The sequence below is a fragment of the Notothenia coriiceps genome, unplaced genomic scaffold (genome assembly GCF_000735185.1).
Source record: "Notothenia coriiceps isolate Sejong01 unplaced genomic scaffold, NC01 NC01_scaffold00037434, whole genome shotgun sequence".
Lineage (NCBI taxonomy): Eukaryota > Metazoa > Chordata > Actinopteri > Perciformes > Nototheniidae > Notothenia > Notothenia coriiceps.
In genome coordinates, this window is record NW_011370135.1 from 195949 (window position 1) to 215818 (window position 19870).

Here is a 19870-nt window from a genome sequence, read left to right on the forward strand (position 1 = left end):
TAATTTGTTGTGTTTTTATGCACTTTTTGACGTACCTTTGTTAGATGAACAATGAATAAAATGGCATGTTTTTCATCGCAGTAAAATGTGTTGGTTTAAAATGTGTCATTACCAGCTTTTTACAGGCCGCTGAATGTCTGGCCGAGCTGAATTTTGTAGTTATAAAATCTGGCCCAACTGAATGTGTAATTGAATAGCCCTGAACTACAGCATCGTTTTTATCGTTTTAATGCCATTGAAGACCAGTTTTGACCAGACAAAACCAAGGTAAACCATGTTAGCGTTTTAGGCTACCTAGCGCCACATGTTTTGATGTACGTTTTTGTTGATAACGTCGCAAGTTTGTATCTTTCAGTGATGAGGTGGGCACCGTTAGATTCTGTGTCTTTACGATCATAAACGATGTGTTGGATGTGCAGCTAGGATAAGTAATAAGGGAGCTAGGAGTGATTTTCGGTGCAGTAATAGGTTAGCATTTTTCGCTCGGGGCTAATTCAGAGGGTCAGTGTTAGCATTGTGTGGTTTTTTTGAAAGAAGAAAAATGAAAAAGATCAGTTAAATTAGTTTTTTCCCGTTATATGGATATAAAATATTCATAGTTTATTAAATATTAAGGTTCCTTAGACGTTGTTTCCTGCAAATGACGCGATTTCGGCCCCGGAACTGGGTCCGTGGGGCTTAAGAGGTTAGCATTCTCAAGTGTATTTAATTTAACTCTGTTTTGATGTCTCTGTGTGTTAGGAGAGGATTATAGAGCGTTTAAAGGACCAAAGGGAGAGGGAAGACAGAGAACGTCTGGATGAAGTGGATTCCTACAGGAAGGAGAACAAGGATCTGAAGGAGAAGGTCAACGGCCTTCAGATAGAACTAACAGAGAAAGAGGTCAGTGAGTACAAATACATGCTGCATCTTTTTCTCTACTACTCTGCTCTGCTGTACTTTACTGCATATCTTTCCTGTTTCTATCAGTAGGCCCTTACTTTGTATATAACCTGTGTCACTTTGTCCTAGTTTGACCAGCTGGTTTGAACCTGTGCTAACTCTCTGCGCTGTCTGTCCCCCTGCAGTCCAGCCTCATCGATCTGAAGGATCATGCTTCGTCTTTGGCCTCCTCTAGCCTCAAGAAGGAATCAAAGCTAAAAACACTGGAGATCGCCATCGAGCAAAAAAAAGAGGAGTGTAGTAAGTTGGAGACCCAGTTGCAGAAGGTAAGGGTACATTTCAAAGTACACATTTTACTCATCGTGCTAATATGTAGATCTCATTATTATTTTATGAAACAGGTATTTACTATTCCATTTGTTTTTATACTGGACTTAAAGCTCTATCATTCTGTCCACATTGTGTTGCATTGAAAGAGGCAGTCCAAATTCAGGGTGAAACCTCTGATGGCATTACAATCTGATTGCAAACACCATGTAGTAGATTTTCACATGATACACATCTGAAATTGACATCTAAGTTTAAGAAAAGTTAAAGAGCAATAACTACAAGGCTTTATAGAAATGTGTGTGTCACCTACAGTACTGTTTCAAAGGTCAAACCTGTTTTACTTTTTTTCCCGTTGGCTGCATACAAATTAAAAACAAATAAAATGAATTTTAAAAATGAAAAAAGCATTGTGGCAGGCCTTCTTGCTGTGTGTTTTTTCCATAGAGGGTGATTCTTAATGGATAATCTCCAATTCCTCAACAGAATGCACTTTTTACCATTAAACATAAGGAAATGTGAAGACTTTTAATCCTTTTTTAAGCTTCATACGGAAGAATGAGAACCTTCCTTATATAAACACAGTTCATTATGATAATAACACCCTCGCTACTGTGATTGGCTGCACTGCTCTGTTAGGCCTGCTGCAGGGAGCAGGCAGTCCATAAAATACGTCCTCCGCCTCCTCCTACTCCATTACCCACAGACTATCCCCATGTCTGTCCCTCTACATTTGTCTGTGCTGTGTTGTCCCTAACCTGTAACAACGTGTGCTGTACTGACACTATGTTACTGCTCTTTCCAACATGTATTGTGACATGTCTGATCCTGCTGTTCCCTCCTCTGGCTCAACTAAATCCTAACACTTACTCTCCCGCCCCGCTCCCTTCCTCAACCCTTCCGTTTTCAATGTAGCAAGCTGAGCAACTATTCAGTCACATGAAAAATCCTGTAAGTCCCTCTCCTGAGCTCTCTGAGGCACATATTGAAAGCATGAGGACCACTGATTACGTCTTTGAAACATGCTAAATGGTGATCATGCCAGCCGTCAGCGCAGGTTCTGCTTACACCTCCGAGCCACCAGACGCATGTTGATCATCACACCGTACTGATATAGTGAGCTTTACACTGCACTCAGAGTCCTGTGCAACGTACTCATCCTGCAACTGTTTGTGTTGTGACACATGGTGAAGCTGGTGCTTATTGCACAGTATTTCAAGAGTATTCTGAACTTTATTAATAGTGGTCTGTAGCTGGTTTATCTGTTGCTAGTGTATTTAACTACAGTGTTTTTTCTTCTTCTTGCACATTAGTGAAAAAACAACAGGTTTCGAAGTGTGAAGCTGACCTTTTTTTATCGTTTTTATAACTAAAATATGTTTAAAGACGACGGAGATAAAATGTGGATTATAACTTTTTTTTGTCTTTTACAGAATACAATTCTGTGTATTTAAGAATCTCAGATCCAGGTCAGGCGTAAAATAGTTTCAAGGGGTGTACTGATAATCGATCACATGTATCTTTGACAGATCTTTGTTGAGTTTATAAAGTAGCTAGAGTGTGTTTTTACAATCTTTGAACACATCCTAAAAAAATCCTTGGCTTTCGACATCTTAAACAGCAGGCTGAATGGAGCCTAATTTCTATATCCAAAACTTTTATTTTGACAAGGTTATTTTGAAATGCCCTCACATGAATTGGTGGATCTATAATAGCGATGTACATTTTAGCAATTTGAATCATTGAAAGAAATCTCCCACAAGTAAAATCCTGACATCACTCCTCATGCTTAAAATATGAAACGTATTCTCCATTCTTTTGACTGACAATCACAAAGACTGTGCAGCTTCGTTGGGTTTGCATGACGTGGTCGACCTTGTTGCATGTTGTCACTGTTGGTGTTGCCACGCTTTCTTTCGTCACAGTGTGGTGTGGTTAGCTGAGGTGTCAGCCGTGGTTGGAGATCTCTGCAGTGTTTTGGTGGTTGCACTCTGGCTCTGTACAACTTTGCACTTTTGAGACCTGTGTTGACGTGTGGCTGCATATTGTCTCGAGGGTGATGTGTACCACTGTAATGTACTTCATGAAGAGTTACAAACTGTTGCAATAGTAGTGAGATAAGTCAATATTGACCAAGCAGTGGAGCTGTGTTTAGTTTGTGACAGAAAGAGACAGAATCACAATTTATCTTTCCACTGCCACTAATTTGTTACCATTTTTGACACAAGACACAAACACACCCAATCCTGTATTCTGCACACTCACCAAGTGGGGGAAGTGTCTGGCAGTCTCAGAGGGCTGTTAAATGGAGCTAAATAATAGCTCTGTTAAAGCTAATGAGCCAGCACCAGTAATGATGCCCTTGTCCACAACATTTTACTCTGCTATATTCATTCAGAAAAAGAGAGGGAAAGAGAGAGTGCAAGGGGAGTGGTTAATATAAGACAATGATGGACTGCAATGTACCGCGTGTATCTCTCTTCAGTGGGCAGTAAAACATGCTGTGCTGTGCTGCATGATTATGTTGATGTTATAATGTTAACTGAGTGTATCTGTGGTTGCGTGCATGTTTGTGTCTTTCTCTGGCACGTGGATGCAGAAGGTCCATGAGGTGGATCATCAGACCGGCCCCAGAGGGAACCCGGAGTACGTGGACCGAGTGAAGCTGCTGGAGAAGGAGGTGAATTACTACAAGGACGAGGCGAACAAGTCTCAGACGGAGGTGGAGAGGCTCCTGGACATCCTGCGAGAGGTGGAGACTGAAAAGAATGACAAGGACAAGAAAATCGCTGAACTGGAAAGGTAATTAACTTTGACTGCTTGGACAAGTTGGCGAAAGTATTCAAAGGCATCTTAACCTTAACGTTACACTGATGTTATACCTCACTTTTGGTATAGTAACATATATAATCAGATTTCTGCATAGTGCATAAACACACTATCCTCTAACAAACCCCTTCTGGCTTTCAAACTATGATATACAATAATGCAAACATTCATTATAGGAGCACAACATGATTTAAAAAATCCAGATTTATTTTCTCTCTTACTCAAAGTGCTATGTTGCTGCTGTGGACATACAGATAGTTATGGCTTTATCTGTATATTTGTTTTAAATGTTGCTTTATTGTTTGGATCACACAAAAAACTCCAAAACATTTATTTTGTAATTTGTGCGAATTTGTTATTATCCCAAATGTTTATTTATATTGTGTGTATATATATATACATGTAGATACTTTTTCCTGTGGTGTTTGGTATCGTGAATTTGAGAAAGCACATTGTCTTGCACTGAACCCAGACCTGGTCTTACACTCAGAAATACACCCTTTGATGGACAATCATTTCAGCTGCTTGTTGAGACACACACAGAAGGCTCTCTGTTGAAGTTGTGACGCTATGTGAGATGTGCTATTTGAACACAAAGTGCCACTCAATCAGCCCCATAATGGAAGAGGTCAAACTGATTTCAGTTAATGGACCACATAAATAAAGCTGGTGGACTCATCAGCTCTTGGCTCACCTCTCAGTGTGGTACGTGGTATTGAGCCTCAACACTAGAAGCTTTTGGCTTTGGTTCAGCTGCTGGAGGAAACCATCGTCATTCACTTTAGCTGGAATTTAAAATGATGAAATAAAGACTGAATGGACTGCATGAAAAGGACACATTAGCTCTGTCTAGAGAAGAAAGAGGTCATTAAGAGTTGAGTAGAGCCGTACCATGCAGTGAAAATGTGGCTTTAAAAAAAAAAACAAGTTCTATTTGCTCTTCCTCACAGCAACAGGGTCCATTTAATTTTTGTCTCATGCTCATTTGTTGGTGGTTTTCAATTAATTGACTGTTCTTTTCCTTTTTTGCCAACTTTACCCACTCTTTTCTGTCCCTTTTACCTCTCTATCATCTGTTTCATGCCCACCTATCCCTCCTTCAACCTCTGCCATTGATCTTTTTTTCAATCGACAACTCAACCCTCCCTTTTTTTAAATCTCTCCACCATCTCCTGGGCTCCTTTTCTGTTGTGCGCCCCGACACCAGCCCCCCTTCCACTGCCCCTCGCCCCGCCCCTCGTCCCGGTGGCAGAGCTCCCCCTGACCCGCTCCCTTCAGTGTCCGCAGCCCCCCAGCAGATAGGGGGCATGGTGTGGGATTTCCTGGGAAAGTGAGTGCTCTGCCCTGGCACTTTCTGCTCGGCTGCGTGGTTAAAGTCTCGGACTGCGACTGCTGCAACTGCATCTGGTTTCACCTGTGTGCCTGGGTCTGCCTGCTGTCTGAAGGATTCACATCACTTTGTATCAGAGTGACGGGCTCTGTTTTTAATCGGTGGTGTTGGCGCTGTACTGCACACATGATGCAAAGATCCCTGGATTCATTTTTGCTTCTATTTATTACTCTTGTGTTTACTCAACGGTATGCATGTGTGCCATGAGTGTTTTTGAACTACTCTGTGTGAGTGTGAGAGAGTTTAGGCAGCACGTTTATTATTTATCCAAATTGCATGTGGCAACCATCATTAAAAGTCATCTTAGCCTGAACTGATGACAGAATGGGGAATAAAGTAAATTGACAAATCACATTACAATGACAAACCAGCACCACGTCAAAAATAATTATTTATTTCATATGTGACTCAAATATTGTAAGTCTTAATGATCCAAATGAATGACATGTTTTGAGTTCAGGGTTTGTACTTCAAAGGCCATCATATAGTATATTCTGTGCTTTACTTTGGATTGGCTTAACAGTAGACTTTACTTCATGCTTGGTTTGCTGCTGTGGCCTGCTTCTGTAAATATGCATAGTAAAGTCCCACAAAAAACTGCAGCAAACTAGTAACGATATTTCACAGATTTGACTTTGAAATGTTCACAGTTTTAACTGAAAGCCCCTGTCAAAAAGTGTGCATAAATATATATGTATTTGATGCTGTAAATACTGCATATATACTGCATTAGAAGCGTGTTGTTCCCTACTCACCTTTCGTTTTTCATCCATTTTGTTGACTGTTATATTTTCTGTCCTTCAGTGTGCTTTGTTAAGTGAAAATACACACTGACACATTAACAGATGCACACATTCACGTTTTTGTGTCTTTGTGTGGCGTTGGTTGTCTGTTGCAACCTATACAAGCTAATTCCATCCAGAGCTGAGGACTCTTCTTACTTCCTCAGCTCATTGTATCCACCCATCTCCCCCTTTACCCTCACACTCTGTAACTCTCCCCTGACAGCCCCTCTCTCTTCTTGTGGTTTTTTCTCATTGCCAACCTTCCTGCTCTCCTTCCCCTTCACCCTTCCAAGCTTGCTCTAACCGATACAAAGGGAAACAGCCTAGTGACCTGCATGAACAGAGCTGAGTCTCCAAGTCTACACACATCTGTGAGTGAGGTGCTGTAGTAGGTAGGGTCTGGACTGAACCCTTAATCGTGAAGTGTGTCAGTCCAGTTGGGTCTTTTCTGTCTGAACCTCCCTGCATCCATTACTAATTCTCCCAGTAGCTCACTCCTTCTCCCAGTCTAACCGCGGTTGGCTTTCCTTCCTATTGCTCGGCCACTCAGACCTGTCTTCCCTCTTCTTCTTTCGCCCTGCTGACTAGTGCCTGTCTGACTGCATGTCTCCAAGGTTTGGCAGCAGATGCACACGGTGCCGTAATTTCAGAGAAGGTGCATCCTGTATTATCTGTGTCAGGCTGCAGTGCAGTGGCTGTCACAGGCGACTCTGTAATATCCCATGCACAATGAATACACAGTGATCTCCTCTGGGTCCTCTGTACTGTTTTTTGTGGTTGTTTTTTATTTTGTGGATCTAATGTATCTTTTTTTTTTTTTTTTTACCCTTCCTTTGTGTGCTCTCGTCTCCTCCACTTGTCGTCTCATATCTTTGTCTTCTACCTCATCCTCTCCCCATCTGCAGTCTAACTCCAAGGTAAGTTATGCCCCTCCCCACATTTCCCACCCATCTCTACCTCGATCCACCCTAACTCTTGTGCTTGAACATGTGATTCATTTCAGCAATGTCATTTTTACATTAAGCTATGAATTAATCTGTGATACTCATGTCTTGTCGCTGTCCCGGTCATCTTGTGATTGCTACCATTTTTTAAACAAAATTCATTCAAAATGCACCTGACACGATCATCCATTACGCTTTACTTGTTTTCTTGTCTGTTTTTCATGTTTTTTCTTTTTGTTGTATGATATTTGGGAATATATTGTACCCTACTCACACTACTTACTTCCTATGCAACACTAATCCCTCAATAATATAATGCATTTTGACATTTTATAGTAGATAAATGTTGCAGCAACTACAGATTGGATTTCCGAAAATAATATATAAGCATGGAAATATCCTTAAAGTGTTATGGTTTTACAGACAAGGTGGCAAAGACCAGACCAAGAAGGGTCCAAATGTCAAACTGGGACCACAAGGGGACAAGAAGGGCTTAGGACAAGACCCTCGTAAGGATGGCTCCATGGATCACTTAAAGGTACGGTTAAGAAAGTACACTGTACTATGTACTGTATGTAAAAAGAGGGACGTAGTCACCAAGACTTCATCGATCGGTTATTTGACTGCTGTTTTGCCAGCTCCAGTTATGCATGGCTGTCACTATCTCAGTTTTATGAAACAAGAAGGTGAAGAAAATTGAAATTAAACACTGAAAAATACACTTTTAGGGACAAAAAGTGACTAAATGTTCTGAGGTGAAATGACACCGTGAATAGGTCAACGTTGTACGACCAGAATACGACAACAACCAACACAGACACCTTTGTGGTGGCGACCTGTCAAAAACTGTTTTACTATAAGTACGACCATCCTTTACAAACTGAAGATCTTTCTGGATTGAAGGAGACTTGAAACCGCTTCAAACTTGTTAGGGCCATATGTTTTGAAGTGGTTATAAATCATATCCAAAGTAGGGTCGATTTCTCATAGACTTCTCTATACTGTAATCAGACTTCTTTTTCAAATGGCCTTTTGCTGGATATTGGAGAGATCCAGGTTTAAGGCACTTCCACATTATCTCCCGTTTCAGACCCAAAGGTTGCTGCTTGGTATTAACCGGTGCTTCAACATGTTTTTAAGGAAACATGCGTCTTCATTTCTATGTGTCACATCTTGTGTGGATTCCTCTGTGATGCAGTTGGAGGAGCTGATGAACACGCTAGAAAGGACGAGGCAGGAGCTGGATTCCACAAAGCAGCGTCTCTCGTCCACACAGCAGTCCCTGCAGGAGCGGGACGGCAACCTCACCAACATGAGACAGGAGCGCAGGAAACAGCTGGAGGAGATCCTGGAGATGAAGTTAGTGCCATCATGACATTTTATTTTATTTAGCCTTTATTTCTACAGGTGTAAAATCTCATTGAGACACAGGGTCTCATTTTGAAGAGAGACCTGTTCAGTGGTAACACTGCCGCACAAATTTACAGACAGACAGGACACTAAACACAGAGGCAACACTAAAATACAACATCGTAAAAAAAGTAGTAATTGAAATCCATATACAGTAGTCAGATATAGCAGGTGCAAACACCCACAGATGATTTCTCCAGCTTTTTTAAAATGAGTTTAAAATCCGTGATGTGTATCAAACTGGTCAGCTTAAGCTCCTGCTGAAGTGTGTTCCAGGTCGAGGAGGCAGAGTATGATATAGCTTTTTTCCCAAGCACCGTGCGTACTGAGGGGACGGACAGAGTGATGTAATGTTGAGATCGTAGTCTATAGCTGTACTGTTTGTGTGATATGTAAGTGGATATGTAGAGGGGCATATTGTCAGCTTCACAAATACATCAAATAATTTTGTGATGGCCACTTCTCTTGTTGTTTTTTCTGGCTAAGGCTTTAATTGATTACTGGTCTGGAATCTCAAATGTTCCATTAAAATAATAATAATTTAAAATACATTAACATACATAAATACAACAATTCCTAGTTTACATTTGAAATCAATTGAGCCTTTTCGCTCCTATAGTATACTTCTTGGTCCATTAAGTATCAGATACTAAATAAATAGTAGACTGAATCTGAAGTTTCTTTAATTAAGAGTGGATTTGGATGGCTTACCTGTATAACATTTATTGAATGTTCTTTCTAATTCAAAGAATATAAATGCTGATAACAAAATGTTGTTTCTTCTTCAGGCAACAGGCTCTGCTTGCAGCCATCAGTGAGAAAGATGCTAATATTGCACTGCTGGAGCTGTCGACCTCCAATAAAAAGAAGACCCAGGATGAGGTGCTGTCCCTCAAGAGGGAGCGGGACAAACTGATGCACCAGCTCAAGCAACACGTTAGTATTGCAGCACAATGTCAATGAAAACTGTCTGCACTGTAATGGTTGCCAAGGCAACATTAATCAAAATGAAAAATGTAGCTGCACAAGGCAACGAGACATTTTTTCCATTTCATCTACAGGGGGTAGTGCACATGCATGGCCACTGATCCTCTTTGCTTGTTCAGTATGTTTCATTTTGCTGTATGAGTCAAATCTATTGTTACTGTGCAAGTCATTCCATCCAAGTCCAACTCAAGTAACAAGTTCTCATTTGCAAGTCATTTGGCAGTTTTATCTGGCCATCAACATGCCATTTCATTTGAGCTTTGATAGTTTCCTATCAAAGCTGTGTTCATTTCCATAGCTGAGGTCAAATCCATTCAGTGCATAGGCCTAGTGATGTTAAATTCAAGGTGTGTTTACCAGGTCCAAACTTCAGTCTTAAATGTTTTTGCTTTCAAGCCTCAAGGCATGTCAGGTCTTCAAGGAGTCAAGTCTCAAGTAAGTAAAGTCTTGAAGCAGTCAAGTCCAAGTCTAATCTTAATCTTTGACCCGAGTCTCACTCGAAGTCTTAGATCTAAAGGTCTAGTATGATTTACACAGCAGGAATTCAGGCAGCGACATTACGGCCTCTTAATGTCTCTGTAAGGGGCCCTTTATTGCTATGATAAATTCATTAAAAAATAATGACGGTTAGACCTCTGTTTATTGTGACGTATGCTGCTTATTGTCAGTGAACTTCAACATGTTTTCAACATGACTCATGAGCAGCTCTTCTTGTAGTTTATGTACAGTCAATAACACTAAAGTATGTACACAAAGGATTATCACTAATCATAATGATGTAGAGAGAATGCAGTGAAACAGCATGATTAAAGACAAATTGTGGTTATAGTGTACATAGTCCCATGTCAACAAGGACTGACACTTAAAAGACCAGTTCAACATTTTGTAAAATATGTTATACGGTAAATATTAGTATGGAAAGACTGCAGTTCCCAGGAAAACAGCTGAGAGTGAGGAAGTCACTGAACCCAACCCAGGAAGAGATTTAGCATAAAACTCACCTTGAACCACATCTTTGTAATGATGTATAGTAACACGTTAGTTAGTGAGCTTAAAAGTGCTGCGAGTGAATTTTGATGCTTTTGGACTTTTCTCTAGCTTTTTATCTTAATGCTCAGTTGGCAAGTGACTTTAGATCCGTATTTAGTGTACAGTGGTAGTGATCTAGGTATTTAACTTGGTAAAAAAGCAACAATTTAGATTTTTCCTGTATTTTTTAAACCAAATCACAGTATAGTTCCAAATGAATACAGAGATGAATCAACTTCAGTCTGAGAATAAAAGAAACACATACGCCTCAGTGTTTTTTGCATGGTTATTGCACTGGATTGTAAAACATTGTAGGTGTTCCTTGTTTTTATGTCAACCCACATTTACTAAATGCTGTGTATTGTCCAGTCATTAACTCATTTGATGTTCATTGTGAGGGAATACTGTTCTTTTTAACAGCTGCAGATCAGCATGCACTAACAGTCCTCTCTTTCTGTAGACACAAAGCCGGATGAAGCTGATCGCCGACAACTACGAAGACGAACAATATCATCCCCACGCTCCTCACCACCCCCAGCCTCAGCCTCCGCACGCTCAGCCTCCCCATGCTCAGCCTCAGCCCCAGCCTCAGTACCCCCACCCTCCCCACGCTCCCCATGCTCCGCACTCTCCCACCATCCCCCACCCTCCCCACACTCCTCACGCCCCTCACGCTCCTCACGCCCCTCACGCCCAGCAGACTCCATATCCCAACACCATGCATCCGCAACACCCGCAGGCCCCCCAACAGCACCCACACCCACAGCAGGCACAACCCCAATACCCTCACCCCCAGCAGCACCCCCAGCAGCACCCCAATCAGCACCCCAATCAGCACCCCCAGCAGCACCCCAATCAGCACCCACAGCAGCACACCCAGCAGCACCCCCCACCACCTCCTCAGCACCAACAGCACCCACGACCCCCACAGCCCCAACACCCTCACCAACAGCACCCTCAGCATCCTCCCCAGCACCCACACGGACATCCTCCTCCCCAGCACCCTCACCCGCAGCACCCACACGGCCCTCCCCAACAAGGACCCCACCCCCAACATCCACATCCCCAGCACCCCCAGCACCCGCATCACGGCCAACATCCACGTCACCCATCGCCCCATCATCGTGGGGGGCCGGCCCGAGGACCCCCACATGCTGGTCACCGCCCTGCCCAGGACCAGGTGAGAGGCCATTTGTTTTGTAGTTTTAAGTTAAAACAGTACTACAACTACTTAGCACACCACTAAATCCTTAGTTTTACTCGTAGACGTGTATAACATATTTTCTTTCTCACACTGCCTGCTGTTACAGAGAGGTTATTTGTTCAACTGTAACTCTGGTTTCTGTCTACTTCCTCCTCTTATGCAAATCTCTGCTGCTTGTGTGAAATGCTACCATTAGCAGGATGACGACGAGGGCATTTGGGCATAATCCTTACTGTGACAACCAAAGCTCTAATATTGTTTTGCGGGGTGAGATATGTTTAAGACGTTATAACTTTATGATTCTCAGATTCTTCACGCTTTATAACAGCTGCATGACGCCTTAATTTTTGTAATCTCTCACATTCAGATGATTCAGTCACTACTGGAGTAGCACAGCCACGCCACGAAGTTGAAACACTACCCGACCAAACATGTATTACCTTCACTCAGTCGACACTCAGCAATGGGACTTTTGTTTATTTTCTCTGGGGACGAGGAGGGGGCACTCAGGTGTGCAGGTCAGGCGGGGAGACTGACAGCTGATCAGGTAATTTCCAACACATAATGTACAATGACACACACACAAAGAATCTAATCAAAATAAATGTACAAACTTACTCTATTTAGTTTTTCTCTGCTCAAGGTGACCTGGGACCTCTTCTCTGTGTGAAACAGGAGCAGCCGTCCTCTTCTTCCTCTGTACAGAAACACAGATGCAGGACTACATTAAAATGATGTTGATGCCCATAGAGACAGATGTGCCCTGTCAGATTCTTGCTTGGACATGGCATGTGATCAACATGGCAGCCCTGCGTCTCACAGAGGTCACCTCACCTGTCTGTCACCTGCTGATCACTACACCTCTTCAGGCCAACAACGCCCTCTCCATCCACCCAGCAGAGATCTCATGACTGCCTGCCAGCCCAGTATTTGTTCCTCATCCTCCTCCCTGCGATGGATCAAGATCCTGGTCTTCTTTCTGTCTGTTTCTCCTGCCCACTGGCTTCCCCACCTGACTCTGTCCTGGTTTCTTGATCCTCACTGCCCTGCTGACCCACCTGGTGTCATCTGACCCCTCGACCTGGCTGTCATCACCCTCATGACTCATGACTATTCTGTAGTTTTAATCATTTGATCGTGTCGATGAGCTAATTTACCCTTTGTGGCACACAGTGACCTCTTTTTTACCTTTTATACATGCTAACACACAACACATCTGTTTAGAGGCACTTGCTTTTTCCAGACACCAGATTAGATCGTTTTCTGTTTTAATTTATTGTTGGTAAAAGGGAGAGCTTAAAGCTTGCTGATAGTACGCCTTTAGCCTTGCCTGCAGTGGTGGGGTTCCCTTGGCTACTGAAGCAGGGCCTTCCAGCTCATGGGCTTGTTATAGCCTCAAGGCTGTGGGTGCTATCAATGTTTCTCTTCATCTTACCTCATTTTAATCAAAAGTAGTCAACAAAATAATCAATCTATGCAGAAGTCAATGTAGAGTGAATGCATTTTTATTCCCACATCCTTGCTCAAATTTCTCACCAAAAGTGTAATCAACCATCCAATCAGAGCGGCCAAGAGAGGGTTAAAAAATAATCATAAGTCATTTTACCTTTCCTTTCTGATACTATGCACCTATGCACCTCCTCCGTGTTGCAGGAATTTTTACTAATGGTGCTTCTGCTGGTGCTCAAACTAAATGGTGTCAGAAGACCTGGTCAAGAGCATCTTTTAGTCCTTTTACAGTAGAGGGACTTGACCCCAAAACGGGCTTCACAAACAACTGTAAGACTGCTTTGTACATACGTATTGACCTTATGAACAACAATTACTTCAAGACCCACACAGAGGTGATGGTATGAAGAGTGCTACTATAAATACAGTATAGACTATAAGGTGGAGGTTCAATCGATGTTTTCCCTGCAGGTCTGTCTGTACCATTGACACCCCATCTCTGACTACAGTATGGTCCTGCTCCCCTCTCCGGTGTGACCACCCCAAACATAGTGACCTGTTTTCTCCTTCTCAAAAAGGTGGCCTGTGCCTCGTAAAAACTGTACACAGTATATATGATAGATATTCATATATATTATACATATAGAGAGAAATCTATAGTGTGTCTATACGTGGTCAGAAAATCGTTTCAAACTGACAAGATATATATGTTTTTTCCTCATGGTTATTTTTCTAACTGGCTGGAGGTCAGTGAGATGTCTTATTTAGAGTGTTGAGTGGTGTGATTTTCCTCTGATTTGTACATTGTGAGAAAACCCTTCAGCAACAAGAAACATTCCCTGTCTGAAAACAGGACAGCCCCAAAAGAAAAAATATAAGAGCTTTAGAGCAGTTTATGAGGAATAGAAGTATATCCAAATCTATTTAGAAGTGTATAAAATACGACATTATTACATTCCTTCCTTATGAAAACATTTAGTTGAACATCACTTGGCTTGTGGTGACAACTTCGAACAAAAAAAAGACTGAATTTTGCAGCTCACATCAGTAGCAATGAGATTATGGCTGCTGGACTAAAGCAGTCAGAAACTTGCACTTGTGAGTGATGACTATCACGTTTAACATCCAAGTAGAGGTTCGAGTGACTCTGTCGGGATGCATTTCTTTTGCGTTTTTGTCGTCGTTGTCGTCTTGTAAGCAGAAGTGGTGACATACGTGACTGTGACAGCTGATCAAGTAGAAAAAACAACTCGCATTATATAGTGAACATTGAATTAGACTGTTACAATCCCCTACTTCCTCTCCCTCCCCTCATGGTGCCTGTGTCTCCTTTATATGGCCAAGTGTTGATTGTTGTATGTAAATGTCTTTCCATCTACCCATCTTCCAAAAATCAAGGTGATGCATGCATCACCTTTAACGTGTCCGCTTCACCTATGAACCTACACACATCCTGTCACTGACCAAGAATCCATTGATGTGTGAAACTTTCGTGGTTGTGTTTACAAATGTTAAAAGAAAGGTCCTGATTTGGAATTTTCTTTTTATGGGAAGACAATGCAAACAGACAGAGGAGCAAAAATCCTCTCAATTCACCATCGGGGGGCGGAGTGCAATTCCCCGACTTTCAGGTCCTTATCTTTTGAATACTTGAAGTAGGGGGTTCTCCTACCATCAAATACCATATATGATTTACATGGTACAACACATGAAACATTTTTAATTCTGCCCATGCATGCTGAATTTTACATAACGTGCCAACTGAAAGCGATGACGTAAGGATAATCTCCTGTTCTCTATGCAGAGCGATTTCTCAACTGTTGTGTCAAATAAAAAAATGGTAGGAGACACAGAGGCTTAGAGGCTGGGCTTAAACGAAAGACTAATCCTGGGTGTGAAGGACGAACATCGCACTCAGTGAGGTGGAGTCAAGAAGTCAAGTCTGTGGCTGGAGGCAGCCGTGTAGAAAAAGACTTGAAAGGCCTGTAGGTTCACCAGTTATTTTCAAAAGGCCTTTGAGAAAAAAGTATGAAAAGCCTAACATTTTCACTTTATCGTTGCATACAAGTTGTTTTTCTTTAACTGTATGTTGCTGAAAACTTTGGATTAAACAAATCACTGTGACCAATGCCAGAAACATTTTTTTGTTTTGACAGAACAAAAATTGTTTACATTTTTATTCTTCATTTTTTGTATTTAAGTTAACTTTATTTGTTGTATGGTTTAAGCTTATAAAATATGCCAGTTTGAGACTGTACTATTTGTATAAGTAAATGTTTTGAGCTGTACAGTAAAGATTTAGGAACACGTTAAATGTGAGTGTCCAGCATGCTGAATGATTACTTGTGTGAACGTGAGCTAGCCTCCCATGATGCATCATTCCTCATTCATCTGCATCGAGCATTGTGACGGTGTGATGTTGTGTTTGAGAGTGATGTGTGTCTCACTTACTGTGTCCTCTTAGTAGACAGCCTGTGCAGTTTTGTGAGAGTGCAGCATGATTTTGGGGTTGCTTGTGTAAATGTATTCAGAAAAGATAACGGAGTGATAGTAAGTGTGAGTGTGTGTGTGCACATAGCTGCTTTTATGGGTGTGGGTATGGTGGGTGTGTGTTTCATGAATACATAAGATAAAAATCTATTTAAAAAACTTTATCAGAGGAAGTCCCTGGAGAAAAAAGAGAGACTGAGTCAAAGTTTTGAATGAAGCATGGATACTCTGTGATGTTTTCTGTTTTTCTTTTTAACCCTCTGAGGCTATCCTCAGCTCCCCAGTTTGCTATTGTATGTGATGTAACAGAATACTACTATTGAGTGTTGGCCAGCTTGTTTATATCCATCAAATAAAGGTGACTTTCTTTCTGTCTCTGTTGGCAATTTTCTACTCAAATTATAAGTACTTTCTAGTAATTCTACGATCATTATATGAAACTGTTGGAGAGTGTAAACACGATATACTACATTGTAGTACAGGTAAAAACTTTATTTTTCGTGAATGCAAATACAATGTCATTGATACAGTATCAGGAGAGAATCCAAGCAAGCTGTATTAATTATTTTTAAATCTATCTATAGTTAATAACATTTTATTTTGTTGGCACCAAATACCAAAACAAGGCATCTAAAGCTAGAAAAATGTCTAACACCATAACAACTTTCTACTAGACTGGTAAGTGCGCCAAGAATAAACAACCACATTCCTTTTGAGAAACTCGTTACCACAGACTTAATGAAAACTCAAAAAATGTAAAGAACATCCTGCCAGTGGGGGAAAGAAAAAGATGTAGTCAGCGGAGAGAAGCTGCAGGGACAGAGAAAAGTGTCACTTCTCCAGGTTCATGTAACAAAACTTGAATTTTATTAAAATATTTCGAATTAAAGGAAAGGTTGGTTCTGCACAAACACCTTAAAAGGTAGGGTATAGGTAATTCTTGTTATATTCCATGGAATGCTCTTAACATCCTGATAGCAATGAATAGTTCAGTGCTTAAAAGTTTTGCCACAACAATTTCTCTAACTGAGAGAAAAGTGTGACAAATATGACCATCTTTCAGAGCAAAATACTTTCATATCAAAAACTAATATTGTTTATAACAAAAGTGAATGCGCACGATTCAGTTGCATTTTCTGAACAGTAATTGTTTAAGTTGCTGGCATACAGCATGTACTATTTGTGTTAACGTCCGCTGACAAAGTTGTTTAACAAACGGTCCCCCCTGTCAGAAAGCCAGTACCCTGCCATGGCTGCCACTGCCCCCATAAATACAGATGTGTAGACCATATCTCCTTTGGCAGCTAGTGTGGCCAGAGCACAAAGCACCACCCCGAAGAACATCTGCTGCAGCACCTCCACCTCGTCGTCCTGGATATCCTCAAACAGACCTTTGTCCTGAACGCCTGCACAGAGAGATACACATGTGAGAGGCTGCAGTCAGGTGAAGTGCATGGGATTGTGATGAGACTCACGAGACTGCTGCTTCTTCACACAGACACCATCTTTGTGGATGAATGCCTCAGCACAGTCACAGCGGAAAGAGCCTTCTGTGTTGATGCAGATCTCATCCAGACCATGGCAGGCAAGTACCCTGTCACTGCATTCATCTATATCTGAGAGAAACAAGGAGAGCTTCAATATGCAATCTCATCTGGAGCACAAAATCATTCTTTCAAATATTATGTTTAAGGTATTCACCCAAACATTTGGACCCTGTCAATGAGTACCCAGAGGCACACTTCCTGCAGCGTGCTGGTCCACTGCCCATACAGCCCACACAGGCCGGGTCGCAATCTGAGGAAAGAGTGACCATTACATGTATTCATTTACAAAACAAGGCTTGATATTGCATGGTCATTGATACATGATAATATATTTTGAAAACATAAAATTAACTAGTGAAAGATTTACATTTTATTTTATATTCTCAACTGGTTGTAAGGAAACCAGCTTTGTGTTTGTGATTAAACTTAGTTTTCTCACTCACAATATCATTAACTGACATTGAGGATATATTCATTATATGTGGCTGTGTTTGGTTGAGCTGTCTGATACACTGATGACTTTTACCTCCTTTTGTCCGTTTTGGGGCTCTATTTCTTTATTTTTGATCAAATAATAAGTATATACATCAATAGAATAGAAAATGAATAGATGGATAGGATATATATAAAGGATATATTTGTTAGCCCTATATCAGTCAAACAATGTAATACATTAGCTGGCTTCAGCCTCACAAAGGTAAGGATTTGCTATTTTTCTGTAAATTGAATATCTTTAGGTTTTGGGCTGTTGGTTGAGCTAAACAAGGTGTTTGAGGATGTCTTCCTAACCCTCTGGTAAATCATGATTGATATGTTTCCACTGTTTTCTGGCATGTTATGTTTATTCAGTTATTTATTTCATTTGGTCTTAATTATTTCTATAGAAGAAGGTAACATATTAAGTATTTTACACAGATTGTAGACCACTGACCTCTGCACTCAAACGAACCCTGTGTATTGAAGCAGTATCTGTTTGTAGGACAGACACCCAGCTCAGTGCCACACTCATCAATGTCTGAAACAGATCAAAACATGCATTCATTAAAATACATTTAGAACATTAGTCTGCTTGTCCTATACCAAACATAAATGTGAAGGTAAGCTCTGCACAGTACCTACACAGGTGTTATTGTGGAGTGTCCATCCTGCTCTGCATTGCTCACACTGGTCATGTTCTGGGCCTGAACACTTGCTGCAGGAGTCTGGACAGCTGAGCACCTGAGCAGCCAGCAGACCACACAGCCACGCAGCCTGCAGAGGGTTCCTGTGGAGCGTCCTGACTGCCATCTGTTCAATCAGGTCCAAAATATCACAGTTTAATCCATCTATAAGCTGTATGTACGTTTAAAGCTAAGAAGCAGAATTTACATTAATACAAAAATAAGGACATCTTCGTATGATTGGACATCTGTTAAAATATAAATATAAAGAGAGACGGCTAGGAATAGGTTGAATTGAGTAAGAAGACTTCAATGTTATGAGCAAATTAGGTGGTTTACATTTTAAAGTGAGACGATAAACAAAAACATGATACACTAAAAACAAACATAGACTTCTAGCTATTAATGTTGTCATATTCAGTTATGTACACAGTCTTACTTATGTTGGCAGAGTTTGTTCAGTATATGAGATTGTTGTATGCATGCAGATGAGTGTGTGTAAACATTTGGTATATGTGTAGATCTTTCTTTTTTTCCCTCTAATACATGTAAAGCACATTAAGTGTCACGGGTGTACAATGAGTGGACCCAAAAGCATGAATGCAGACACAGGATTTAAGTATCAAAAAGAGTCTTTACTTGAAAAGCAGTTGTGAAAAATATAATGAATAACAAAACCACAGGATCGGCAGATCCAGAAAAATACATACAATGATAAATCTACACTAAATGCTTACCTCACAAATAAACTAGAAAAATACTTCTACCTGATCTTACCTTACTATAATTACTAATATGAACAATAACCGTAACCATAACTTAGAAGAGTTTGGAAAACGCTGGAGAGTTTGTCAAAAGACACAAAACAATCTGGCAACAGACAAAGGGAGACAGGACACTATATACTAAAGGTAAGTGGATACAGGTGGAAACAATCAGGGGCGGGGCAGACACTGACGATGGCGGGAAATAAAGGAAACAGGAACGAGACAAGGTGAATACAAAATAAAACAGGAAGTGAAACATAAAAAACTAAACAAACAAAAAACATTTAACACAGTTGCCAACGCACAACATTACATTTATTGGTAGAAAAATGTGCTCTATAGAGCAAGCTGTATTGCCTTCTCTACATTTACCTGACAGCTAGATTCAATTTTACAAACAAGCACATGACCTGCTTACAAAGTTTAATGCAATGTTATAGACAAAACTAGTATATGGGGCATTCTACCGAATTAGTACAAAGTGCAGTCCCATAACAAGAAAAACTATTTAACAAAACAATTAAGTATTCAGACATAGATATTTACTAAGAATATGTTATGGTCTATTTAAACATAAGGCATTAAATTATATAGGGATAAGCTTAATATATACAAAAACATCATGTATAGGGTACTTTCTATTGGGAAGTAGCTGTCCCCAACCCTGACA

At 40.9% G+C, this 19870-nt stretch overlaps 2 protein-coding genes across 2 annotated transcripts in view; one reads left to right on the forward strand and one right to left on the reverse strand.

Annotated features, from left to right (window-relative positions):
- erc2 (ELKS/RAB6-interacting/CAST family member 2) overlaps window positions 1-16101 on the forward strand; it is a 37229-nt gene extending 21128 nt beyond the window's left edge. The window contains exons 9-21 of the mRNA XM_010797002.1: window positions 742-882; window positions 1068-1208; window positions 2125-2160; window positions 3809-4011; window positions 7119-7130; window positions 7581-7695; window positions 8356-8516; window positions 9356-9503; window positions 11044-11174; window positions 11284-11763; window positions 11984-12054; window positions 12155-12334; window positions 12431-16101. Coding sequence (XP_010795304.1) covers window positions 742-882; window positions 1068-1208; window positions 2125-2160; window positions 3809-4011; window positions 7119-7130; window positions 7581-7695; window positions 8356-8516; window positions 9356-9503; window positions 11044-11174; window positions 11284-11763; window positions 11984-12054; window positions 12155-12330 — 1815 coding nt within the window. The 3' untranslated portion in view covers window positions 12331-12334; window positions 12431-16101. The remainder of the gene's footprint in view (window positions 1-741; window positions 883-1067; window positions 1209-2124; window positions 2161-3808; window positions 4012-7118; window positions 7131-7580; window positions 7696-8355; window positions 8517-9355; window positions 9504-11043; window positions 11175-11283; window positions 11764-11983; window positions 12055-12154; window positions 12335-12430) is intronic.
- Window positions 16102-16203: 102 nt separating this feature from the next.
- On the reverse strand, window positions 16204-18560 carry creld1a (cysteine-rich with EGF-like domains 1a). Its single transcript, XM_010797003.1, has 5 exons — window positions 18389-18560; window positions 18205-18288; window positions 17428-17523; window positions 17202-17342; window positions 16204-17132 (listed from the first exon to the last, which is right to left on the reverse strand). Exons 1-5 carry the CDS (start codon window positions 18558-18560, stop codon window positions 16912-16914), a joined length of 714 nt encoding a protein of 237 aa, XP_010795305.1. The 3' UTR covers window positions 16204-16911.
- Between the last annotated feature and the right edge of the window lie 1310 nt (window positions 18561-19870).

Bases quoted from the DNA above. Each gene is read 5' to 3' on its own strand.
- creld1a (XM_010797003.1), bottom strand. From the start codon at position 18,560: ATGGCAGTCAGGACGCTCCACAGGAACCCTCTGCAGGCTGCGTGGCTG. The intron at 18,289-18,388 runs GTACTGTGCAGA...GATCTGTTTCAG, and splicing joins CCACAATAACACCTGTGTAG to ACATTGATGAGTGTGGCACT. The intron at 17,133-17,201 runs GTGAGTCTCATC...CTCTCTGTGCAG, and splicing joins TGTGAAGAAGCAGCAGTCTC to GCGTTCAGGACAAAGGTCTG.